At 44.2% G+C, this 27,620-nt stretch overlaps 1 protein-coding gene and 1 long non-coding RNA gene across 13 annotated transcripts in view; one reads left to right on the top strand and one right to left on the bottom strand.

The window, feature by feature from the left end:
- Nucleotides 1–27,620, bottom strand: part of AKAP13 (A-kinase anchoring protein 13) — a 374,025-nt gene that overhangs the window by 108,149 nt on the left and 238,256 nt on the right. For 8 of the 12 annotated variants that reach the window (XM_075897023.1, XM_075897024.1, XM_075897028.1 and 5 more), the window contains one exon: nucleotides 2,706–2,787. In XM_075897023.1, coding sequence (XP_075753138.1) covers nucleotides 2,706–2,787 — 82 coding nt within the window. The other 4 variants (XM_075897031.1, XM_075897033.1, XM_075897034.1 and 1 more) reach the window with 3 other exon arrangements.
- LOC142818299 (uncharacterized) lies at nucleotides 17,073–19,513 on the top strand. The gene is made up of 3 exons (XR_012895724.1): nucleotides 17,073–17,288; nucleotides 17,954–18,876; nucleotides 19,382–19,513. It is a non-coding gene; the product is annotated as an uncharacterized LOC142818299 (long non-coding RNA).

Below are 27,620 nucleotides of genomic sequence, written 5' to 3'. Positions count from 1 at the left end.
ACTCAACAGTGCATGGCTTTCTGCATTATTCAGCAGGAAGTACAGGCAGCATTCTGATGCACTAACTAGTAACGCTGTTAGACAATAATGTAACTCAGGAGAGTTAAACTTTAACTTCCAACTCATCACTGAAAATAAGGTAATACCTGTCCTTCTCTACATCTTAACCCCATCCCTCAAGTGTAATTTCTTTAATGAAAACAAAGGAAGAAATGGCCACTGCAAGAAAAGCCCAGTTCAAAGCTGCTGTTCAGGGACCAGACACACTCCTCCAAGTTATGCTGTTTTAAATGCACATTAAAAGACAGGTAATGTTCCCTCTTATCTGGAATATAAACGTGCCCTGAAACAGGCAAGGCTAGTTTTTCCATCCATATGGAAGGAAGGGCAAATATTAAACAGCATAAATAGACATAAATGTAGCAGAGATAAGGGGTGAGGGCAAGGGAAGGATGGCTTTTAACCATCTTTCTTATCCCTGATTCCTGGGAATCCATGGAGGCTGCTGGGAGCTCAGTACATTTGAAAGTTCAAGCCTCTTAGGGTATGTCTACACTACAAAGTTAATTCGAACTAACGGACGTTAGTTCGAATTAACTTTGATAGGTGCTACACTAGCGGAGCGCTTAGTTCGAACTAGGTAAACCTCATTCTACGAGGACTCAGCCTAGTTCGAACTTACTAGTTCGAATTAAGGGGTGTGTAGCCCCTTAATTCGAACTAGTGGGAGGCTAGCCCTCCCCAGCTTTCCCTGGTGGCCACTCTGGCCAACACCAGGGAAACTCTATTGCACCCCTCCCGGCCCCAGACCCCTTAAAGGGGTACGGGCTGGCTATGGTGCCCGTGCCAGGTGCAAGCCTGCCAGCACCCAGCTAGCAGACCCTGCACCTGGCACGGCTCGAGCCAGCCACCCGATGCCCTCCAGCCCTCCCCCTCTTCCCGGGACCAGGCTGGCGGCTCCCGGGAGCTTGCCTGGGACTGCAAGAGGCGGGCACCCGCCAGGTCTAGTGCGGACATCGTGAACCTCGTCTATGACCTCCGCACTAGGTACAGGAAAGCGGCCGTCTAGGGCAGAAGAGCTGCCAGCCTGACCACCCAGGAGCAGGTGTGCATGAAAATCAAGGTGGTCCACTGAGACCCCCGACCCTGAGCCCTGAGCTTACAATGGCCGTACTGGGTCAGACCAAAGGTCCATCTAGCCCAGTAGCCTGTCTGCCGACAGCAGCCAACCCTAGGGACCCTGGAGGGGATGGACCGAAGACAGTGACCAAGCCATTTGTCTCGTGCCATCCCTCTCCAGGCTTCCACAAACTTTGGGCAGGGACACCACTCCTACTCCCGGCTAATACCACTCCATGGACCCAACCTCCATGACTTGATCTCATTTCTCTTTAAACTCTGTTCTAGTTCTAGCCTTCACAGCCTCCTGCAGCAAGGAGTTCCACAGGTTGACTCTTTGCTTTGTGAAGAACAACTTTCTGTTACTAGTTTGAAGCCTGCTACCCATTCCTTTCCTTTGGTGTCCTCTAGTCCTTCTATTATGGGAACTAATGAAGAACTTTTCTTGATGCACCCTCTCCACCCCACTCATGCTTTTATAGACCTCTATCCTGTCCCCCCTCCGTCTCCTCTTTTCTAAGCTGAAAAGTCCCAGTCTCTTTAGCCTCTCTTCATATGGGACCTCTTCCAGACCCCTGGTCATTGTAGTTGCCCTCCCCTCTCCCACCCTCTCTCTTTCCCTCTCCCACCTCCTTTTCCCAGTCTCCCCGCGTTTTCTTCAATAAAGAGAGATTCTATTTTTGAACACAATTGTCCTTTATTTTGTACATCAGGAAGGGGGGCTAGGGAAGGGTAAATGGAAGGAGGTGAGGGAGGAATGGGGTACGAGCCCCTGATGGAGAGAACTGGGCTGGCTCTATGGGCTTCTGGGGGTGGAAGCTCTCCTGCAGCCCCCCAATTGCCCCCTCTCCCCAGATGGCAGCCTGCGGCAAGTGCAGCCGGTCTGATGGCCGAGTGCTGTGATGTGCCCAGTGTGGGCACTCAGGGCACTCCAAGCCAGGACTGCTTTGCAAGCGGGGCACCCCTGAGAACTGTCTGTCCGGGGTGGGGGTCGGGTCCCTTTAAGCGCAGCCCTCGGCTAGCCTGAGGCAGCAGCTCCATGCTCTAAGTCCTCATCTGATGCCCTGCCGGCACTGCTTCCGGCCATCCTTAACCCCGGTTCTGGGTCCACTTAATGTGGACATGCTAGTTCGAATTAGCAAAACGCTAATTCAAACCAGTTTTTTAGTCTGGATCCGTTAGTTCGAATTAGCGCTGTAGTGTAGACATATCCTCATTTACAGATTTAGGAGCCTAATTTGAGGCATTTATTTTAAAGTCTCAGCTATAATCTGTATACCCATGCACCTCTCTATTTTATTTATGAATCAAATTAGCAACATTTATACAACATTTAAACAACATTTTAACCTGGAATTGCATCATGAGAAGATGGGCTATGTGGCTGAATGTGTTCAGTACCAGTCATATAACACTGGACCAAAGCCTAATACTTTCATGTGCTCTTTTCTCCCATTTATGCATGTCATTTTTATGGGGATGGGAAAAGACAAGAGGGAAAAGGATAATCCCATGGTAGAAGGTGGAAAGAGACTGGGGTGTCAGTTCCTTGAATGAAGGGTTTGGGTGCACAGCATTCTACTTACCTCTAGATTCATGAGCTTGCGTCGGCTCCAGCAGTGAAGGATCTGAACATGGCTCTATAGAGCACCAGCTTTCTCGGTTTATCTGAAAAAGTATAAAGTACAAAGTAAATGTCAACAGTGAGGCCATTTTTGGGAGTACACTGCTCCTGTTTTAAGGGCATCGTGCTCTTGCTGCCTAGAGACATGTCTGGACTTTCCCATCATTGGCACTGTGCTGACTTAAAGACTGAGCATCCCGGCTGGGCCCACTGTGCTGCACTACGGATAGGCAGCCTCCTGTCTGCAGCGTGACACAGCGGGCTGGTTAACCACTTAAACATACACGTTAGCCAGTTAACATTTTTAATGGGATTTTACAACCTTAGTCCACAGCTCCATTATCACGGGTATTTTGGCCTGCTTGAGGTTTGGGGGCAGAATAAGACTTGTCAGACCCTAGCTACAGGGGAATTCTCTCCCTCCCTGCCCACCCCCGAAGTTTCCACCATTGAGGGAGCTCCCTCAACCTGACTAATTTAATTCTACTTCCCTGAGTTAGAGATGTAAAAGAGTAGTCGATTAGTCAACTACCTGATAAGCCTGTGCTGGCTCTTACTACATTTAAACTGCAGAGCGGCAGCAGGGGTAGCTCCTTTGGAGCGCCTTCCCTTACTGACCAATCGTAGTAGTCAAACTGTATCGACTACACAATTACCCAGTTACCCGCCTCTTAACATCCTTACCCTGAATAACAGATTATGTTAACTAGACTGTGAGGAAAAAGCACCATGATTTCTCCAGCTGCAGGAGAGGAGACCTTCTCTTTAGCGGGACAACCCCTCTTCTTTGGATGCCAATGTCCACCTCTGTTTGCTTTCGCCTTTGGCTTTTCCTGGTTTAGCTCTGGGGAGCCATCTCAGAAGTTGGCAGGGCCTCAGCTGCAGCAAACACTTCACAAGTGAAGCTGAGGGGAACAAATCTCCCTAAAAGTCAAATGCAGTCCTGGGATCTGGCTGGCAAGGAGACATGGCTGAGCCAAACTCTGTCACTGAAATAAAAGATTGACTTTCTCTTTGGAAAGTTCTGCAGCACAAATGGCTGGGGGAGCCGCCAGGGAGGCAGTCACAACTGCAGGGAGCTCCTGGGGGCAGGGCATTACATCGCTGCCAGTGACTGACACCAGAGGTCTGGTTCTGCCCCCACGCTGCAAGCAGACCAAAATATCCATTGTAATGGACCCGCGGACCTCAGCAGACAAAAGAAAGAAAAGGTGCAAAGTTTTATCACACTTCAGTGTTCTTGGTCACTGTACGTGGAACTAGGCTATGACATCTGCCACCTCTCAGCCAGCCAGTGCTACAGCAGAGCCGGCTGGGTAAGTGACAGAAGTAAAAACAATCAGCTGCCTGGAAAAGCATTAGTCACCCTGCTCTGATGTCCTGCCTACATCTTACTACAATACAGTTCCATCCAACAAACAGCTCTCATATTATACAGCTTTCCCATTGCCTCCTGTGTGCCAAGCATATCTCAAAATGAACTTTCAAAGGAATAGGATGTGTATCTGTTTTAAGTAGCAAAGAAATGACCAAATGTACTACATCATCATTTTCCAAGCTCAGTGGGATATCCTGCTGGTGTGACCAGGAAGCATGACACAGTGTTTACAGGGCTAGTCTTGGATTCGGGAGAACCAGGTTCAAGTTAGAGCTTCATTTCCTGTGATACCTTGGGCAAGTTATTTGTCAGTCAGTGCCTCAGGTCCCCATCTACTGAATGAGCACATCACTGCTGCCCTGCCTCAGGGGGGCACTGTGAGGAGATACAATGAAGATGCTCAGGTACTATGATATTGAGGGGCCCAGAAGAACTCAAGGTCAGGTCTACACTTACTCAGGAGATTGATCTCCCACGGTTTGATTTACCAGGTCTAGTAAGGTCCTGTGGGTCATGAGGAATAAGGAAAGTTGATCGGGATGCCACAGAAATTCAACTTAAGGTATATCAGCTCCAGCTACGCTATTCTCATAGCTGGAGTTGTGTATCTGACGTCCACCTTTTCCCCCAGTGTAGACCTGGTCCAAGACAGAGTGGGAACCAGAAAGCCTTATAATTATTTCAAATTTTACATGCCTACAACCAGTTTAAGTGACAGCTATGATGAAAAAGATGAGTGGTTTAATATTAAATATACTAGCTAAGAAGAAGTATAAAAATGCATGAAGAGTGAGGAATGGCAGATGCAGGGAAAGAACTGGTACTGTCCCATTCATATATATTGAATAATACCTGGGAAACACTCATGCACAGCATATAACTAAATAGTTTGGTAAAGTCTGTTGACATTATATAAACCTAGTTTAAATATGTAGGGCTCGTCTACATTGGCCCCTTTTCCGGAAGGGGCATGTTAATTTCAGAGATCGCAATAGGGAAATCCACGGGGGATTTAAATATCCCCCGCGGCATTTAAATAAAAATGTCCGCCGCTTTTTTCCGGCTTTTAGAAAAGCCGGAAAAGAGCGTCTACACTGGCCCCGATCCTCCGGAAAAAGCGCCCTTTTCCAGAGGATCTTATTCCTACTTTGAATCCCCCGCGGATTTCTCTATTGCGATCTCTGAAATTAACATGCCCCTTCCGGAAAAGGGGCCAGTGTAGACGTAGCCGTACTGTTTAGAAACTGGGTTTTTTGAGTTTCAGATTCAACTCTTCAGGAAATGGGGCAGCAAGACTGATAGGATATGTCTAATACAGAGAAGTTGCAGCTCTCCGTCCCTTGGTTTACATGCAAGTCGTTCATACTTGAGAGCATGACAGTAGGGACAAGCAAATACCATAGAAAAATTCTTCCACCACTCCAAGTCAAACCAGAAACTCTTTGGAACAGATACTCTGGCTTTCACTGACAAATCTAGAGGAATGATCTGCAAACACATAGCAACATAAATCCAAGTTTGCCCAAGATCATGCCCCTGAAGAGAATCTAGGATGGCCATTTATTTGTGGCATGGGGCCAACATTCTCCCCATTCAATACCTGCTTGCACCAAACCTCCTCTTGCAAATGTCAGACCTGATTCTCCTCTCACAACTATTTTACACCGGAATAGCCCCATAGTATCAAGGGAATTACACCCATTTTACATCACAGGAAGGGAGAAGAGAATAATACCTAATGCTGTCCTGTCCTACGAATATTGCTTGGAAAAAAGATAGGCCATATGCAACTGACTAAGAAACTTTATATAACAAATTGCATTCTTTTTTTTCTATCATAAATACTTGAATTCACTGAAAATTCAGTACAGATTTTGACAGTCTTTTCAACGGATAATTATTTGTGATTTTCCCCCCATAAGCCAGCCAGCTCCACTCTTTCTAACCTGTGACTTAACCAAATATATAAACTGCTGTACAGGCAGTCCCCGACTTACGCAGTTACGAACGGGGCTGCCCCGGAGTACACGGACTGCGGGACCTTGTGGTCCCGCCGGCCGTGTACTCCGGGCGAGAAAAGCTGCTCCGCGTCTCCCTGGTCTGCAGACCAGGAAGACGCGGAGCAAAGCCGCTGACCGCCCCGCCCTCCCCCCCCCCCCCCCGCGGCTTTGCAAAGCCTCGGGGGGGCTCGGGCAGCGATGCAGCCCAGGCGCGCCTGGGCTGCTCCGCTGCCGACTTCCCCGAGGCTTTGCAAAGCCGCGGTGAAAGCCGGCAGCGGGACAGCCCAGACGCCCTGCGGCTGTCCCGCTGCCGGCGTCCTCAGAGGCTTTGCTCCCCGTCCAGGGAGACTGGGAGCAAAGGCGCGGAGGACCCAGGCGGCGGGACCGCGGTGCGTCTCGGTCCACCGCCCACGTCTTCCTGGTTTGCTGGGGTGGGGGGGGGCGCAGCTAGTATCCCCCCCCCCAGCAGACTAGGCTTTTCTCCGGACGCCTGTGACAGAGCAGCTGGGGCGCTGCCGGTTGGTCCCGCAGCGCCGCTCTGGGCGGTACTGGACCAACCCAGCAGCACCCCAGCTGCTCTGGTCCTGATTCAGCTGCTGCTGGTCAGTTTCAGCAGCGGCTGAATCAGGACGCCTGGGGCAGAGCAGATGGGGTGCTGCTGGGTTGGTCCAGTAGCGCCGAGGAGCTGCTTTGCCCCAGGTGTCCTGATTTAGCCGCTGCTGAAACTGACCAGCGCTGACTATAGGAAGCCCGAGGCAGAGTTGGTCTGCCTCGGGCTTCCTGGAATCAGCTGCTGATCAGTTTCAGCAGCAGCTGACTTGGGGACGCTTGGGGTTCTTAAGTTGATTCTGTATGTAAGTCAGAACTGGCGGTCAGTTTCAGCAGCGGCTGTATCTGGACGCCAGTTCCGACTTACATACAGATTCAACTTAAGAACAAACCTACAGTCCCTATCTTGTACGTAACCCGGGGACTGCCTGTATTCTAAACTAATTAACAGAGGTAATGAAAGGCTACTACTGAAGAGAGCTCTTAACAAGCCTACTTTTAGACATAAATTATTTTGGATTCCCTATTTTGAATCAATACAAAGTCTGCTTTTAATAATACACTCCAGGATTCATTTAACACCACTAATGCAGGAAGAATATATATTATACACCAATATAAAAACCAATAAAAGTACTTGTGTAAATGAATGATGTCTGCATGACAGAAAGCCAAAACAGCTGCATTTCAGAGACGATTACTCAATAACAGAAAAATTGGGCGACCTAAACATACCTAAACTAAAGGCCATCCACTTAAACTTCCTTACCAAAACCCTGCTTCATCCTCCTCATCCCATCCCAAATCAACAAGTAGTCCTGCAGCACCTCAGGCCTGGTCTATACTAAAGGGGAAAGTTGACTTAAGACAATGCAACTCAGCTACGTTAATTACGTAGCTGGAGTCCAAGTATCTTAAATCGTGTTTTGGTGCTGTCCACACAGCGGGAGGTCAATGGGAGCACATGCTCTCGACTTCCCTTGCTCCTCATGAGTAGCAGGACTACCGGTGCCAATGGGGGGTGCCCTCTCAGTTCAAATTAGTGGGTCTTCACTAGACCCACTAATTTGATCCCTGGAAGACTGACTGCGGGAGCACTGATCTTCTCCGTATTGCAGACAAGTCCTTAGAGACTAACAAAAAATATTGTATCATGTGCTTCTGTGGGCAAAACCCACTTCTTCAGATAGTTTACACTCGACAGCGACAGAATATTGAAGCAGGGGGCAGACAAGTGAGACTGATCACAAAAAATCAGCCTCAGTTCCATCTTCTACTGGCCTCTGTCACAACCTAGAGATTTTATCATGGACACAGAACCATTATCAATCACTAAAACTAGTTCCCACAGTCTTTCTGCTTCTTTAAAAGGGATGTTAGTAAGAGAAAGACAGACTGATTGCTTACAAAACATTCAAAGCCCTTCTTTCCCTCTGCACCCACACTGATTGTGAGCTGCCAAAGGCTTGGATCTTGATTTGCTAGTGTTGCAGCAGAGATAATATGGCACCATATAAATGGCAGCAGGAAATCTGCAGCATTCTCGATGGACAGAGCTTCTGTATGCAGACTTTTGGAAAAAGGTCAGCAGGAAGCCATGTAGTTTCACATGCACAGGACTGAAACTGCTGAAGACAACAAACAGATCAAAGACGCATCTCCACAACACTCAAAAACAGTATTCCTGAGGTCTGTGTTTGTTTAAGAGCTGTATTTAATGGACCAGAGTATAAGCAGGGCAGACAAGCCGCCAGCTCAGTACCAACGTGGATTCAACTGGGCCAGCACTGCTATAGCTGTGCAAACTTGTGGCTTCCAGAAACTCAAGAGCCAGCCTACTGAAGACATTTACTTTAAAATGCAAAGCAACTTACTAGAGAAACCTCTGTGCAGAGTAAAAGAAAGAGGAGACATAAGACAGTCTGCTAGACAAAAGGGGCAGTTAAGTTACATTCTGCATCATGTGGGAACAATTAGTGACCACCAGCTCTTATTTCCTTCAGTTAAACACAGAGATCTTTCATTTTAAAGATCCACAATGGCATCCCCCCCCGGCCTTTTCCTGTGCTCAACAATGTATCTCAGTGGAGTTCTCCAACATACTTCTAGAAAATACTGTACTCATTAATATTCCATTTCACTGGCTCAGTTGCCTCTTCTCAGATAACTTCTTAAACTTTCACTTTCCTCTTCTTTCCATGCTATGTCTAGACTGTCGCTTTCCCCAACCCCCCCCACCCCCCCCCCCCACCCAAAAAGGGTACGCAAATTGTGCTCTGCAATTTGTGTACCTTTTTCTGATTATTTTTGCAGAAGAGGCTTTTCTGAAATTTGGCATGTCTACAGTGGGCCAAATTTGGGAAAAGCCTCCTCTTTCGGAAGAGCCCTTCTTCCCCATAAAATGAGGAATACAGGGTTTCCGAAAGAGAGCGTCTGCTCTTCTGCAAAAAATGTTGGAAGAGCAGATGAGTTCCCTGGATGCGGCAGAGTATTTCCAGGATACACTCTGTATCCCGGAAACACTCCGTAGTCTAGACATAGCCCCAGAGGGCTCACATTTAACATTTGGTTCAAAGTCAGTGCCTCAGCAATAGATGATCTGGCGCATCTTCATCTCTCATTCACAACTATAGTCTCACCAGAGATTTTACTAGTATGAGACCTGAACGTGGGCCCTAGTGTTTCCTTTCCAAGAGAAGTGTTATATTAAGTCTCATTAACATCAGCGGCTGTCATAACAAATGCCATCAAAAGCAGGATTCTTTTACAAGACTCATGCTAGTTTGAACTGTGTAACACGGCTCTGCTGGTACTGCATTATAGTACTGGCCGCATAATAAGAGAGCTTACTCATAACTTGAAATTTCCAAAAGGAGTGACAGATAAGACAGGGTACTTGTGGACACTAAGATGTTTTAACAGAAGGCAGCCTCATTTCCATTCTATTCTCAAAGTGTTCTCCTCCACTTCACATATTATCTCAACATGAAGAAGTCTTCCACTATTTAAACGGTTTGCAATTTTCAACCTTTTGATGGCAGTATGATAAATTAAATTGAAGTATCTCAAAAAGAGGAACCAGATAGTTTTAGATTTACTTGCCTTAAAAATCTCTACTGATTTGTTTCCTTCTTTGTTATTTTAAATAAGTCTGAAATGAATATGTGAAGTTAAGCTTGTGCATAAATCCTTGCCAGATTAGGGATATTAAAGACTAGTTGATTATCCGAGAAGCATTTGCTTATCGGATAGTCTGTTGACCAATCGACTAGTCGATTTCTCCGCCCCGCCCCCCCTTGCTGCCTCTATAATATAGAGGCAGCAAAGGGGGAGGAAAGGGGTACTTCAAAATGGCAGTGCCACACAGCTGTGCGGCGGTGCCACTTTGAAACCCCAAGGTGGCGTTTCAAAGGGGCAGTCCCCAGCTGACCTCGGGCTCCATGGTTTTCAAATGCACAAGAGCCGCCGCTGGGGACTCTTGTACATTTCAAAGGACGCACCCGTGTGTAGCCCGGAATAAGCAGGACTTCCTGCTGGCCCCAGGCTGTATGCAGAGTTCCGCATCCCTCCTTTGAAATGTACAAGAACCCCAGTAAGTGCCTATTGCCTAGTCAAGCAGTCGATTGAAATTCTATCGACTAGTCAATTAACCACATTTTAACATCCCTAGTGAATACTGACATATCTCCAAGTCTCCAGGGGCACAAGTATTCAGAAAAGGTCCCTTGGGTCATATTAATAAGTAAGTGGAACAAATGGGATAGGGCTAACAACAGCTATGGGTTATAGAGGGAGTAGAGAAGAGGATCCTATAACCACAAGACCTGTTGAATTGCTAGATAAATTGTTGCTGTGTAGTCTAAGAACACCAGGAGCTACTCAGACTGCAGCATTTCTTTTGGCAATCTTCCAAACAAGAAAGTGGATGAATGTCCCAAGAACATGATTTAACATTTGACAGCAGTGAGGTCCCTTCCCCATCAGCTGGGACTAAATTGCTGCTGAAAATCATGCTAGTGCACATGCATATTAGCTGCAAAGAATGTACTTGAAATGTTTATATTTCCTGCACACACATCCCTTTCCAAATTCCAGGTAGCTGAAATTTACAGACAATCTTAAAATGTCCTGTTATCTCAAATGAATCTGAGTGATCCCTTCCACTTCTCCCTTGAGAAACAAGCCATGTCAAAACAAGTTAAACCTACAGCGTATTAAATGTATCTCCTTTCCCCTCAAAACTGAAACAGAACACACATCCCTCCCCCAAAAAATGCTGGCATGAGTTCAACATTACAGCTGCGAAATCAAAGTAACACCCAAAAGTTTAAGGCTTGCTTCCCACAAGAGGCATTGTATAGCTTATATATTTGATTGGAATGCACAAAAACCAAACAAACGTGAATGTTTTTATTTAGTGAACAAACAGGACAGTAAACTAAATGCACAGAGGTAAGATAAAAATTATATAAGTTAACACTTGGAGAAACCGAGGGTTTAATTATAAGGTTAAACCTGAGTTTAATAGTCTGCAGCATATTGAGTTTAGAAAAAATGTTGCTCCAAGTTTTGCTGGCTACAAGAGTCCTATAACGACGACTGCACTGACAGTTTATCACACATAATATCATCTGCCAAAACCCATTACAGTCTTATACATAGAACAGAGCAATCTATCTGAACCACAGGTTGAAATTCTGGTCAATTCACTTTCAAAATTTCTTTAAGTGCTTATTTCCACCCTTTCAGATTGTGTGAATGCATTTATGGTCGGATGCGTAGCACCTAGATACCACAGTGATTGTCACCTTACATGTCGGTCTGTCTAGGTATTTCTATATAAGTAGCCCTTGACTGCCAGTATTGCTTTGCTGAGTTTTAAAACATGAGAATTGTAAATATTTAAAAATTCAGGGCTGAGCATCTGCAGTGAAAACTGCAGTAAATAGCTCACTGTACATTTCACAGCATCTTTGCTGTTTCATGCTTATGAAATTATTAGCTATAGGTCAGAGAACTCAAATCTTCCTTGCAGAATTTATAAACTGAATGAATCCAATCGTTTGGGAATTTTTTCCTCTGCTCATTTCTTCTCGGTTAGGGAAACTGAGGGTTAGATCTCCTATTGAGAAACCATTGATTTTAGTAGAGAACTAGGTTGTATTATATCAGGCCTGCACAACTCGGAAAGCAACGAGGGCCACATTACTACAGTAAACTACTGATAATCCGGCACCTTTAGGACCCAGGGGGTGCCGGATTATCAGATATGCCGGACTATCAGAAGGGGGGGCTATGAGGGGTCTGGAGTGGGGTGGGAGGGGATGCCACCCCAGACCCCTCATAGCCCCCCCTTACGATAGTCCGGCTCTGCCCCAGGCGTCCCTGATTCAGCTGTTGCTGGTCAGTTTCAGCAGCAGCTGAATCGGAGATGCCTGCAATAGAGCAGCTGGGGTGCTGCCGGGTTGGTCCCGCAGCGTCAAAGGACGGCGCTGCGGGACCAACCCGGCAGCACCCCAGCTGCTCTGCCCCAGGGGTCCCCGATTCAGCCGCTGCTGAAACAGATCAGTGGCTGATTCCAGGAAGCCCGGGGCAGAACTGCTCTGCCCCGGGCTTCCTGGAATCAGCCGCTGATCTGTTTCAGCAGCGGCTGACTTGGGGACCCTGGGGCAGAGCAGCTGGGGTCCTGCCGGGTTGGTCCCGCAGCGCTGAGGGGCGGCGCTACGAGACCAACCCAGCAGCACCCCAGCTGCTCTGCCCCAGGCTTCCGGATTCAGCCTGCTGGTGAAACTGACGCTGCTGGTCAGTTTCAGCAGCGGCTGAATCCCCACGCCTGGGGCAAAGCAGCTGAGTGCTGCCAGGTTGGTCCCGTAGTGCCGCCCCTCGGCACTGCGGGACCAACCCAGCAGCACCCCAGCAACTCTGCCCCAGGGGTCCCCAAGTCAGCCGCTGCTGTGTGTCTCCACTTGTGTGTCTCCACTTGGCCTCCTGGCATTTGTCTCTCCTTCACCCTGCCCCTTGGTGTCTTCCCCTTTCTCCTGACCTGCCCCCCTCTCCTCAGCACAAGCCCCTTCCCCTACCCTACCAAGATTCTGCCTTTTTGAATCCAGCAGTCGCTGGCATCTGCCGGCGTCCTGCCCTCTGGCTCACGCCCCGCCTTCTCGTGCCAGAGCTGCATGCAGGCAGCCTGGTGGCGAGAATCGCCACACTTACCCCTCCCTGGCAGCGCTCTGCTCCTCCGCCCGGCCAGCAGATCAGATGGGGCCGCGCTGCCCATAGTTATCATGGGCCGCACAGTGAGCTCTTGTGGGCCACATGTTGTGCAGGCCTGATTTATATCAATACATTTGTAAGACACCCCTACACAATGATGATGAGTACAGCATAGGAACCCAAACAGCACAGTTACCAATACCGTAAGGTTCTCTAGTTTCATGGCGCTACACAAATTCAGTATCTTATTTTGAATCTATTTTGAAATGGCTTATTTTGAAATTTGGCACATCTACACAGCACCAAATTTTGAAATAATGCGCTATTTTGAGCCATCCCTTATCCCTCATGCAATGAGGTATACTGGGATGGCAAAACAGCACACCCATTATTTCGAAAAATATTTTAAAACAACAGGAAGCTTCTGTAGATGCGGAGTAGCTACTTCGGGATACCAGAGATATCCTGAAATACCTGTGAAGTGTAGACGTACCCTTAGAGGTGGATCAGAGCATCCTGAATTTATACTTGGCTGCCTAGAACTATAGTAAGCCATGCAGCAGGTGGAGATTGGGTACTGTAGAGATACTGCTTCCCTTCCCCCACATCTCCTAGACTGGTGTGCAGGAAAGAAGAGTGGCACAAAATCACTTTATCAGCTTCATGACATCCAGTGTCAGAATTCCCTAGTAGACCGTTAAACCAACTTTATGATCTTTGTGCTATACAGTGACACAGCAAGGCCAGATAGCAGGGGGGCAGTTCTGCTCCCAAAATGTCAGGAATTTGAGTTGTCCCCACGAACAGGAGAGCAGATTATTTTTTAAATCAGCGGAGGGAAATTATTTTTATCCTCTCAACCCCAAAATGACTGAGTATTGTTTCAAACTGTACAAAAAATAAGCTTCAGGCAGTCTAAAAATAGAAAAATTCAGCCCCAAAGTCTAATACTTAAGAAAGTTATGAGCACCTAAAAATAATTAGTTAGAACTGAATTTTTTTTGCAACTTTACCTACAAGTAGCTGTAACCAAAGCAAGTGCAACCTCACTTACATACCGTAGCTGAAACAGAACTAGTTCTTCTGTGTTCAATGCTTATCCCAAAGATCTTCTCAATCAGCCTATTTTTTAACTTCAGATGTCACTGAGATCATCTGTTTAAAAAAGCAGGGTAGTGCGCACCAATGCATTACTGGCAACACTTGATTCAAGAGTCCTTTGAGAATCAGGTCAATGAGCCTATGTGAAAGCTACTTGCTGTGCTGTCTTATTTTCACCATAATTTCAAAGGCAGACTTACTAGTAAAGGGCATTTTTGTTTGTTTGAACTGATGTACTGATAACTGACATTTGGACACTTGAGGCTAAGGAAACAGTATCCCACTCAAACCAAAACAACGACCTGGGACAATCCTCCTACCTTCTATAAATAGTTTAATTAAAAAAAAAAATCTTTCCTTGCCTAAGGGTCTGATCCAGATGTCATTGACATCAACAAATGATTGGTCATAGAGTTTGCCTGGTGTTGCTCCGATATCTCTAAAATTAGCCCATGCTGTGTTGTAGATGGCAGATTAAAACATGAAGCAGTAAAAAAACACGATAAATGTTACTGTAATTCCTGACTGTTTGGGTCTCTATGTTCCATGAGTTAGCATGGTATGCATGCAAACACTGAATAACTTTCAGGAACAGTATCACCCACTGTGTTGGAAGCTGACTGGAAAAATATTCAGGTGATTTCGTAAGACCCATATTTTGTTATAAATTCTAAGTTTTACTTAACAAAACTCAAGTTAGGAAACTGAGGACTTCAGAAATGCAAGTAACAGTTGAGTCTAGATCATAGCAAGTAACAGTTTAGTCTAGGCAGTCAAACTCAGCTTCCCAAAAGTGTGCTTTTTATGTAAACAGTTGGATGTCAGGGGATAACAATGCTTCCTATCTATTGTAGAAGACCATTCAACACCACCGCTAACACTGTTTGTACAATGTGTCTGCACATTTATTTTGTCTATGACTCAGAGTGATGTCTAGAGATTGCTTCCAGTTTCTTGTAATCAGCATAATTAGAAAACTTAATTAGAGATAATATTAGAAAACAAGTCATCAAATCCAATATGGCCAGAAAACCAGAAAAGGTTTCTAGGAGCAGGAGAGGAATGCATAAAATGGGAGCCAAACATAATCATCCAATCTCTAGGTGAATGTGAGTTGGCAAGTGCCAGGCTTACGTTAGTGAAGGTAGAATAGGTCAGGGAATCAATTAAGAAAACGTATCATGGAAAAAATAACTACACTGCTTATAATTCTGTATTTAAAAAAAAAATGATAGCTTTTCCACCTTCACCTCTGACAGAAAGAATGGAAAAAGACTTTAGGAGCCATAACGTTCGACTAACAAAAATGATCCATGCAGCCAGAGCCACCTATCCATACAGCCCCCCAAGCCCTCCAGTTTCAAAAGGGTGACTGTCCTCATGAGTTAAGATATCAAAGTCAGGCTGTGTTATGAAGTTACTTGGGCTGCCTTCCCATTTCCAACCGCTGTGCCAGGAAACTGTTCAAGCTCCAAGCAGAGCTGTTACAGTGACAGAACATTCCCAGACTGCCACCATACTGTTTGGTGGAGTACTAATTTTAGATTGGAGGAGAGTGCCCTGGACAGTTAGCCAAGAGGCATTTCTGGTTCTAGCTTCCACCCTTTTAAGACAAAACATTTGAACAAACAAAAACAACCCCTCTGCCCCAAAATAGAAAAGCTTTATACAGAACAAACAGACAGAGAACACTGACAAAAAAACTATCATGCCTTTTTGGGTTGAACACACAGTCCTCAGGGGAAAGTGCAGAAGACCAGTGGGTAAAATGTCTTTAGTTCGAAAACAACTTAATACGGGAAGGCTCAATACATCTTTTAGGGAAGTTTACAAAATATCTGCAGTGCCACTGATGATTTTGATGGAAAAGAAAAGAGCTAAGTCAAGCACTTGAAAAAGATACATTGAACAGTATGTTTCTATCACCTCTCAAAGCATGTCATAGCAATAGTAAAATCACTTGATGTTTTATCATTTTAATAAATACTCAGGATCTAAAAACTGCACAGTAACCTCCTGCTCCCCTTTCAAAGGAAGCACACGAAATCTGGCTGTCTGTGGTGCATTTAAAGCAGAGAGTAGATTCATGTATCCAAGATGAGTAAGTAGCACTAAAGAATAGGAAGTGTAAACAAACAATACTGTACCTTTAACAACACAACATCTACAGTCCTGTCCACCTTGGAAATGTCACACAGGCTGTACCGCCTCTTGTGTCGTTCATACATTTTGTCCAAAAAAAGAAAAAGAGAGGCAAAACGCAAGGAGCAGAGCCCACCATTAACTCCAGGATAAACTCGGCAAGGCAAATCGTCCAAATCTCTCACATATGCGCTGAGAGAAGTCTCTGCATCTCAGTGTTCCTTGAATCACATCAGCTGCTCCAATTCTCTTAACAGGAGAAAAGAAAATCCCAGAGCTGACACTGTTTGATTAAAGTCTTCTTAGAACACCAGGTCACTTATGCAAGTAACGTAGGAATTTATAGCAAACAAGACAGATATGTTCAGAGAGATTACTGTAAATATGAAATTTAAAATAATATTAGGTGATGAGGATGGCACCAGCATTCCTGTTACAGTTGATAAAAAAAAAAAGCCATGAGTTTTCTAGCCAATGTTAATGGCAGAAAAGCACCAAAATTAAATACTGGAAAGCGAGAGTGAGAACAAAAGCCAGATGTATGCAACTGGAACTGTGTAACCTATAAAAAAAAACAGAAAAAAAACACCCTAGGCTAGACTCAAACACAACGTGTCTAATTCAAAGAAGAAAAGACTATCCAATCCAAAGAAAATATTGTTGCTGATAGACTTTCATTCACTGTTCAAAGATGTAAAAGAAAAAAACAACATTCACTGTTCAAAGATGTAAAAGAAAAAAACAACAAAATATACACTTTCTTTCTTTCAAGTAAGTCCACCGTTAACAACGCCAAAGGGATTGGTCTTGAATAAGTTTAAATTTCTAATGGTAGCTCAGGGTAAACGGGGAAAAATAAATAAAATAAAGCCACTCCCTCTTGATTTCAGCTGGAACGTCACTGCTTGCCTTTTTAGTGCTGCACCAGCGTTCTTTGAGTCTTGAAAACTTAATTGCAGTTGTGGGGAAATGATTCATCTTTTTTGGAGAGCAATAAAGAAGGGAGACAACAGGGTTTTCGTTTTTACCCCATTTCTCTCATCTCAAGACGAAGACTCTCGGTGGCTGCGGTTAATGGATAGAGCTGAAGCAGAGTAAAAATGTGTATCTTAAAGAAAAGGACCAGGAGAAAAGACAGCCCTTCTCCCCACCTTTGCCTAAGGTAAATTAAGAGAGACAGTCACAGGCTTATAGCTTCTCCAGAATAGGAATAGAAACTTGTGATTAAATATGTGGCGGTGGGGGGGAGAGAAGGAGGAAGGAAACCAGCCATTTCAGTGTCTGCTCTGTCTTCCCTGCACAGCAGAAGCAAAAGGCTTCAAGGCTTGTTATAATATTTATTAGATTAAAAAAAACCGATCATTCCCTCTTGTCTGTTTTAATCTGAAAAGCAGTGTGTTTAAGCAAAGATTTTAGTTCTCTTTAATGCTGGTCTAGCCTGCAAGTCTCCTTCTCTCTCAATGGCTCATTCACATCAGCTGGGCCCTCAATTCACACTGCCACATGGTTTCCTGTTTTCAAACTGATTCAGCCTTCTCTAAGCCCCCTTCAGCTTCCACCCCACCCTGATCTCTCATGGGAGCAAATGTTTCCATACTTCCCTGGCTTTAGACATTCTCTCACTCACTGCTGAAAAGGGAACAAGAACAGAGAGAAAGAGAAAAGCTTTTTTCACGTTAAGTTGCAAAATGCCGAGATTTTTACAGAATAGAAGAACCCACTGCTGTTGATAGAGAGGAAGAGGGGAATCAGGGGAGCTTTTAAGTCTGTGTCACAAAGGGAAAAATAAAAATGTTATATAGTAACAATATCAACCTTTCCTTACAGATATGGAAAGATGTTCTACATGAGGCCCAGGGAACTGGCCAATCCCTAGGATAGAGATTCAATCTATTAACGAGTATGGTTGAGGACTTTTGGGGCCCCAGACGAAATGACTCAGTGGTCTACGTCCCATTAGTTGTCCTATTTGTATCTCTGTATCCTCAAGGACTTCTCAATCCTGCATCCTTCCAAACAGATAAAAGGTGAGCTTCACACATGACAACGCATGAGGATTTGTTAGAAACAATGCTTTTTTTTTTTTTTTTTTTTTTTTTTAAACACAAAGAAAAAGTGCCGGTACTCCAGGAAAAAAGTTGCTAAGCTCTGACTGGAGGTGCTGGAACTGAGTCTGGAGGTACCGGTACCACGTACTGGGCAGTACCATCACAAAAAAAGTGCTGGTTGAAAACATCTTCAAAATCAGAAGTCCCGTATGCTCTGAGCTGACATGGGACAGCTCTCTGCACTCTTCTGCAAGTGCAGGAGTCCGTGGCAACTCAAGTTTCTTTCTTCTGACTGTCGTCAAGTCTGCTGGGACATGTCCTGGCTTCTGCCCCAGAGAAGCTGCTTTTCACTGGTGGGCAAATTGGTTCACAGATATAAATGATTTGGAAACATTGAGATGAAAGATGGTCCCAAAAGGTAAATTATTATTTTGAACTGCCTTGCAAATACCACCCAAATGTGGCTTCCCAGAACCATCACAATCAGCATACACTCACAGTGCAAACTCAGAAGACCAGCAGTTGCATTCAACATGGAAGAGTGGCTCAGTAACCAGCTACTACTAGAAAAGGAAAGTATCTGAGCTCTTTTGAAATCTCCAACACCCACCTCTTGTTTCAGCTTTCCATAGCCAGGAGCAGTTCCAATCTCTCCCTCACAAATGGTAATATCGCCTCCACAACTCAGCGTACTGAATTAAGGTAGTTCCCATACCTGAATCTTTCACGTAGCACCATCCACTGGCTCATGAGATCAGTCCTGGTGTGTTTTCTCAGCTAGCAAATGCAGGTTCTGCTTTCAGTATTAGGACATACCCCAAATGTGACTATAGAGTAACTGGGGACTTTCAGGAGTCATTGGTTTCATCCAATGACAAATTCCCAGCAATCATGCAGTCAGAGATAAGAAATCACAAATATCTATGACAGCTCTCCAGACTCTGCCTTATAAGGCAGGGATTTCCTCAAACTCAGATGTCCCCAGACAGTTACTTGTAAACAAATTCTGAAGTTAAGTCAGGTAAGGAAAGCTATAGTAAGCAGTGTAAAGCAGATGTTCTAATGCAATGGAGTGTTGCAACCGATACTGTCAACTAATACATTTGGCATTTTTTGTCAATTGTTCTCAAGTGAATTTAGTGATTTCTTTAAACAAATTTCCCTGTGACAGCTTCTTGAGACACAAAAGTCTTCTCTTCCTTTACAGAGCATGACTGACCCATGAATCAGCTGTCCAAGCTCCTACAGACTGCCTCTGATAATGCATCTCACTTTTGAGTTGATGAACATAACAACATAAGACGACCATGCAGGGTCAGACCAAAGGTCCATCCAACCCAGTGCCCTGCTGTCTGACAGAGCCCAACACCAGGTGTTCCAGAAGAAATGATGAACCTATCCACCATAAATCTATCTAGGTTTTTTTACAGTGTTGGCACCTTCTTTTAATGATGAGAAAGAATTTTAGTGATCGTGGCTAACTTGGCCCTTGGCATCTAACTGAGACAGCTGAACAGGTCAATCTGTGTAAATTATGGTGGTGGATTGTGGGAAGAAATATGTAATAAGACAACCTTTCAACGATGGCAACTCCATCCATAGCATAGGCTAAAAACAACGACTTCACTCTTTCTAAAGGCTACCAAGTAATTGGGAACAAAAAGGTTTTCTGGGCAGGAACTTTCTGCACTAGAAGACAAGCAAGGAAAGGATCAATATGTATTTATCTCCTCGGATCTGTGAAGTGAGATGACTACTGGAACTCCATTCAGGGTTAACATTCTTTGATGCAACAGAGCCTGGAATTCATGTCATGGTCACCAGCTTCACGCACAGTGAAGTGACCAACTCTTTTACTGACTTTTTTTTTTTAATTGAAACTCCTTAATTTGCTCCAGATGTTTTCTTGTGTTTTGCTCCTAGTACCCAGGCCTGGGCTCCAGTCCTAAGACTGGTGATGGCTACAAGCACCCATGTCTCGCTCCAGGTTTTTCCCTCCCAGGTTTTGTCGTCAACAAATTTTACTCTGTTAACAACACAAAAAAAGGTATCTCCTATGTGCACTCCCAGCTGGGAGACTGTCAGTCTTCTTCCTTTGGGGAGGGGGAAATTTTCCTGCATAGCCACAGGCTGGAAACCTCATCTCCCAGGCATCTCAACCCTCTTACATACACACTCAGAAAGAAGATGCAGAAAACAAGACTCCTGCTGAGTTTAAAAAAAAAAAAAAAAAAAGCAATGGTATCCTGGTATTTTGTTTGTTTGTTTGAACCCATATAGAGAGTCCCTGGACACACACAGTCACATATGGATACCCATACATACAGTTCACTGCATACATGCTCAGGAATATAACGTCAGATGTATTGCATTCAGTGGAAAAGACAAAGAGAAAACAAACGACCTAATGTCTCTATTGTGCTCTCCTTTCATGAGAGTTACTCAAAATGGAGAACAGAAACAATCAGCAACTCTACTCCATCCATTGGCTACAGATTCAACAATTCATTAAAAACATCTGGAAATGCTGAAGAGTTTGAAACTAACCAATCATTTCATATGCAAACCAAAAACCAGTGCTGCAGATTTCAAGTGAAGAAAAAAAGATCTTGTTCAACTGCATCATATGATCTCTAACTACCTCCAGATAAAACCCCTCCCCCCCCACAAGCTAACAGACCGCTTAATGACAAGGAAATCATGGTCAGCCTGAAACAGACAGCATTATTGTTATCTGTATCAAATTACCGTTATGAAACACTGAAAATAATCCAATATATAAAAATATGGCAGAATACTAATATTTTAAACTCTGGTTCTGATGTGAATTAACTGAATAGAACATAAGAAAGATCCTGTTCCTTTTAATCAAATAAAAAACCACTTCTGGTCACTACAAGCAGGAGTTATTAAATATATCAGAAAGAGAAAGGAAAACAAGGAAAAGGCTAAGTTTTAAACTATCCTTTTAAAAACATACAACTTTTTTAAAAAACAGTGTTAGGATTTCTGCCCAAATGAGATGCAAAACACTATTTCCTAAAACCAAAGAAGGAGAAGGAAATCTGCCCCAGAACATTACAAAGCCAATAAAGAATTTACATCCAAGTTCGGAAGAAGTGCACATGTGTTTATTTAGAAAATGGCAAGTCAGCAATGGAAAGAGACAAAAACATGAGAAGACAGGGAACCTAAGGCATATTTTTAAGAGAATTAGCCAATTTCTCTGCATCAGCATCACAACCCAGCTCAGTCCTAAAGAGACAGGCATTTTACAGTCCATCTGTCATAACACATTTTGCATTCTCACACTATCTTTATAAAAAACAAAGCCGGGTTTTAAAACTGAACCCCTCTGTGGGGGCAAGTGAAGTCTGGAAAACGTTTTGTTTGTAGTTGTGCTCCTTCCTCTTCCACCTAATGAATGTTACAGCTGAACCAGCCTGTGCGCCACCTGGTGGCTACAATTTATTTAACTATATTAAACTGAAACAACTGCCCCCTCCCCCCAGTAAATGAAAGCTCTTGCACTTCAGCAAAAATTGAGGCAAGTTTGCAACAAATAGAAAGTTAACAGCTTGAAGAGTTATTACCTTGACATCCCCCATAACATACTGTATAGAAAATAAATAGGACAATTTGGAAGAATGGGGGCCTAAAGGAAAACAATTGAGAGGCAAATGATTAGCTGATTCTAAGGCAGGGGCGGGGAATCCCTGACCCATGGGCTGCAGTTTGTCAGGATTTGCTGTTGGTGGGTTGTCAGATGGTTATTTACCTGAGTGTCTGCAGGCACGGAGCTCCGCAGCTCCTCACAGCTGTATGCTGTTCCCGGCCAACGGGAGCTGCAAGAAGTGGTAGCCCAGTTTGTGTCACTTCCCGCAGCTCCCATTGGCTGTAAATGGTGAACTCTGGCCACTGGGAGTGATGAACACCGAGGCCTGCTTTTGCCTAGATAAACAAACCATCTCGTAGTCGGCAGAAACTAACCCTGGCAAAAGGCATGTGGCCAGCATGCTAGAGGTTCCACACTCCTTTTGTAAGGAATAAACTTTGCTCAACAATAGAGAAGACACAAGAGCACCAAGATCCTGCTTACGTGCCCCAGAACAAATTCCTTCCTGGCCCTCACATTTGCCCAAATCAGTTACACTGAACTCACTGTTGGGCAGATTCAAATGAAAAGCCTGAACCTATAACTGTTACTCATGTAAATAAGCCTCACTTAAATGAGTAGGATATTTAGGCTTGCCAGATACCTTCACAAAAAATCCTGAACACGGCAATGGAAAAAACTAGTTGAGGGGAAAAAAAAGGGGGGGAGGGGAGAAGAGGGAGAGGACCAACCATTGGCATTTTACATATCTGCTATTTTCTGTTTGTTTGGGGTTTTTTTGTACTAGACAGAAGACACAATTTCTGGACTGTCCGGGCAAAAACCGGACACCTGGCAACCCTAAGGATTTTCATTCAATGGCATTAGAATCAGGCCCACCTCCTCACAGTTAGACTGTAACAGAAATACATTGGGATAACATTTCAGTACTTGTAAATCCAAACAGACAACACTTTACACCATTGTACAGCTTACACAAACTGTAAAATAAAACAATTCTGAAACAGTGGAAAATGAGAGAGAATGGGGAAGTTCCTCTAAATATAGTAACATGGAGTGCATATTTAAAAAATAAAAATAAAGTCAACTTTACAGACCCTTTAACTACTTACAAGCTTTCTTTCCTTAATGCCTCTTCAGTATAAACCTTTTGTGAATTTCAGTACCAAATTTGAAAACTGTGGCTTTATTTTAAAAAAGAATAAATGCTGATACTTAAGAGTTCATTGCATGTCTCAATATCTTTTTTAGAGGAAGTAAACTGCACATTCTACAACTCCCATAGAGATTAGCAACCTCTCATCTGATTTTACATCAGTTTGCAACATACATGTCTGACCATACCAAAAAATAGCTGCAAATGGAGATGCCTGGCTGCCTCACGTACAGGGGAACTTTGTCAACAACAGGGGTGAATCTTCCAAACACTGTGGGACTGTTAGAAGAAATTGTCTCCTCACTGCCATGAATTCTGACCATTTTGAACCAAGAAGTGGAGTCAGTGCTTTGAAAACGACAAGAGAAAATTTCATAGTTTATATCTCAGTTGATGATCTTCTAAGCTTATTGCAAGCTCCACAGGATACTGAAAGTAACTCTTGATAGCAGTGTATTTTGCTTGCGTGCTGTTTAAATTGTGTTTATTTAGAGCTCACAAACGTAAGAAAAGAAACAGCTAAAACCAGAAACATTGCCAACAATCAGTCACCTGTAGCACTACAGTAATATTCCAGAATTGGGATTCAGAACACAGCTCTCCCCATGCACCTACCTCCTCAGGTACCCCCGTTATTTGAGTCCCCAAACACTTTTATGCAGGGCAGGATGTTTGGTGATATGGACACTAGGGAATATAATGAAAAATCCAGAGTTGTGGAAAACAGAACCTTAAGCCCATTTTGAAACACCTTGATATGAAATTCAGATGCATTAAACTTTTATAAAGCATCTGGTCTCCAGTTTTCCTTCTATCTATTATGGTAATAACGGTGTATCATAGGGCTTGTCTTCATTATACCAGAGATAGACGTGGCAGTGACTGATCCATCGGCTGTCAATTTATCTCTGCTGCTTAGATGCAATAAATAGATCTCTGAACGTTCTCCCCTTGATGCCATTACTCCACTGGCATAAGAAGAGTAGTTGGTATTGACAGGAGAGCAGCCCCTGCATACAACTGACCTTACTGCACACAAGACACCATGGTAAGTATGTCCATTTCAGCTATGTTATTTGCGTAGCTGAAATGATCTACATTAGATCGATGGTGGGGGTTAGCATACACAAGGCTTTACTTGATTATTACTAATAATTCCTCTACTGAAAAGTCATTTTTTGCTGGAACATGGAAAATCTGCAACCAGAAGTGTTTGCTTTTTACATTTGTTTGAACAACGAGGTGCCCACATGAGGCTGGAGGAAGTTTTACTTTGTTTATGATTTTAAGATGCTGGGAAGTTGTGCACTATGTTTTATGATTACACGCATGTTTAAGGGCCAAGTGAAAAATTCCTCGTAGAGATGTTTCTTACATTCCCCCTATTTGGGGAGAAAGTGGTTTGCAATCCTTCCTGTGCAGGTTATGAGCAAGGGTGGCAAATGATCGTGGTTTTGGTTCTGCCCCAGAAATGTGCACAGATGAGCTGGTGTAGAGGGAGAAGTAGTTAGCTGCTGAAGAAGATCTGCAGGTGTATTGCTTCCCCCCTTGGAGCAAGAGGGAAGCCAGGGAAAGCAGATACTTACCGGTAGTCCTGATCTACTCTTATAAGTTAGGTTGACAGCCCTTGCACTGACAGGTATGAACAATTCACACCTGAGAGCGACCGCTATGCTGACCTAATCCCCAACCAAGTCGATGGAAGCTGTCTTCCAATGACCTAGCTACTGCCATATGGGAGGCAGAATTCCTCCAATGAGAGAAAATCTTTCCATCAATTTAGGAAGCACAGGTAAAATCGACATGGCCTTAGACTCCCAGTTTTCTCTCTGGTCTACTCCTTATTAACAAGTGGAGGATGTGCAATGGTTAACTCCTCCATCTGAAATAGTCTGTATACTAGAGTCCCTGCCACATATGATGTAATGCTCAAGGCTTGCTGATCAGCAGAGTAAAAGGGAAACTTTTCTAACGCCTGCGGCCATCAAATGAACATTTACAGAGACATTGTAAAATAATGAAAACTGGCTACTTATGGACTCAGTCCTGCCCCTCCACTCCTACTGATGTCAATACCTCTCCTCATCCCCGTCAACTGCAGCATCTCATTGGACATCCTTCTGCAGAAGCATTTACACACTGGTCACTGAGGGCATATCTACGTTGCCCCACACACCGTTCAGACTAGGCGACTGTGAAGAGCCATGCATGCTAAAAAGGGCTGTGCTGCAAGTCGCCTATGTGGATGCTGTGGGCGCAAAGGCACAGGTCTGTCGTGCTATCATATATTCCCAGGCCAAACTGTGGAGCAGTGTAGACTTGCCCTTAGAAATGTTTAAAGAGGCAGAAATGAGGTGAGGTTATGTATAGACAGGCAAATTAAAAGGGCCCAAAGCTCTGGGCCACCACCACTGCTACCGTAGCAGCAGCACTTGGAGCCCTGGGTCTTTTAAATTGATGCTGGAGCTCCACACAGCGCTGACTGGGGTAGGCTAGCCCATAGCCTTGCTCCTTCCACTTGAGGTCTCACCTCTTCCAGGGAACCCAGAACGAACCCCCCTCTCCCATTTCTCAGGGCCTGGTGAAGTCTGTCACCATCCCTGTATATAGAGGGGAAACACTGGACTTATTTAGCTTACAAGGAGAAGAGTGAGTCAGAATTTAAGTGAGGCATAGACAGCAAAGTGTGTTTCACTCAAGTGATCCAAGGGGAAGGAGGGAGCTTTTTCCAATCTTTTCATAGGGTAAGTAATACAAAGACTAGTTGAGACTACAAATCCTAAAGGCCGCAAATGGAAAACAAAGATGAAAAGGATTATTTATGGAACACAAAATTGACCTACGGAATAAACTCCCACAAGAAGTCACATGTATTCACAATAGAGCATTTTATAGGATTTTAAAGAGGACTATATATTATTATAAGCATTGAACATACTGCTGTCTATGTAAACTCAAAAAAAATCAACCCTAATTTTCCAGAAAAGAAAATGGTGATGTGTGGGGTAGGAAGGAATACTCCCATGTCATGTAAAAATATACTGAAAAGATTAAATTGTTTACCTCAGAAAGGGGATTAATAAAAGGGGACATTATTGAAGTACATAAAGTAATGAATAGTATAGAGGAGTATCAGAGGGGTAGCCGTGTTAGTCTGAATCTGCAAAAGCAGCGAGGAGTCCTGTGGTACCTTATACACTAACCGAAGTGTTAGAGCATAAGCTTTCGTGGGCAAAGACCCACTTCGTCAGATGCATTAGTCTATAAGGAGCCACAGGACTCTTCGCCGCTAGTATAGAGGAGGTAGATTGCAAACGTCTGCTTTCCTCGAAGCATAACTCAAGATCAAAGGGACAGTCAGTGAAATCAAAAGGTGGCAAATACAATACTGGTAAGTACTTTTTACACAATGTGCAGCTAGACTATGGAACTCGTTGCCACTGGATGACATTAAGGCCATAAAATTAGAGACACAGAAAAAGACTGGACGTTTATCAGAAAAAATAGAACTCCCAGAGTTGTACCAGTTAATGCTAATAAGTTCTGAAAGAGATTATTCCACACAATGCTTCAGAGTTTAAATTTAGAATTTCAGCTCTGATGTAGCGGAGAGATTATCTCACATCTGTCTACTCTGAAGCATCTTCCACTTGCCAGTCTTGGAGTCAGACTACAGGATCAGACAGACCACTGGTTCAATCCATATGCCAATTCCTATGTTCCTATTGTAGCACACATCTATCTGAAAGGACTTAGGAAAGGTGTATGCTTTCCCCAGGAAACATTATGCGTTTAGCTAATAAGGGAGACAGGATAGCAGATGAGACAGACCAACTGGCTGAAAAGATCCAATAAAAACCTACATATAAAAACAATGAGGTAAATTACTAGACAACGTAAAATGGCACACATTAGATGGGGAAGTATTCCTATTAGGGATGTAACAGTGTAGTCGATTAACCGATAAGCAAAAGCTTATCGGTTAATGCTATAAAATACACACATTTCCTCCCCCCCCCCCCGGCCAGTACATTTTTTAGCAGGCTGGCCAGTAGCCAGGCTCAGTCCTGGCTTACGATGGGTCTGGGAACTACCCCTGTTGCGGCTCTTCATTTAAAGAGTATTAGGAGCTGGGCATGCAGGCAGCCTGGCTCAGTCCTGGCTCATGCTGGGTCCAGGAGCTCAGACTCCCCCCAAACAGGGGCTACTGCCACTCCACAGCACTCTGCATCGGGCAACAGGTAGCCCGTCTACAAAGGGAGCGCTTTTTTTTTTTTTTTTTTTTTGTTTAGAAGTGGCTCCCCTCACGGACCAGCTCCCACCTGGCACCCCTCAATGCTGCTTCTGATACAGAGGCAGCAGCACCCGAGTGGCAGAGCAGGGCCAGAGCGCACTGGCTGTGGGCCGCACCCCTGGAAACTATAGAATAGTCGAGTAACCAATAAGAGTTCATGAGTTTACTCGACTATTCAATTAAACGATATTTAACATCTCTAATTCAAATTCTACCCTTCTTCTAAGCTTTTAGTTTAAAGTGCTTTAGTCAAACTGATCAACACAGAAAGATAATTCAAATACAGAGCTCAGACCAGAAAATGATCCCCTGTGCTATGGGACTTTTCTTCTCTTTAACTGTCTAGGATTCACACACTTTGGATTAGACTGGGAATTACA

This window comes from Pelodiscus sinensis, chromosome 14 (genome assembly GCF_049634645.1).
Source record: "Pelodiscus sinensis isolate JC-2024 chromosome 14, ASM4963464v1, whole genome shotgun sequence".
NCBI lineage: Eukaryota > Metazoa > Chordata > Testudines > Trionychidae > Pelodiscus > Pelodiscus sinensis.
The sequence above is the reverse complement of the archived record's forward strand: the minus strand, read 5'-3'. Positions and strand labels throughout refer to the sequence as shown.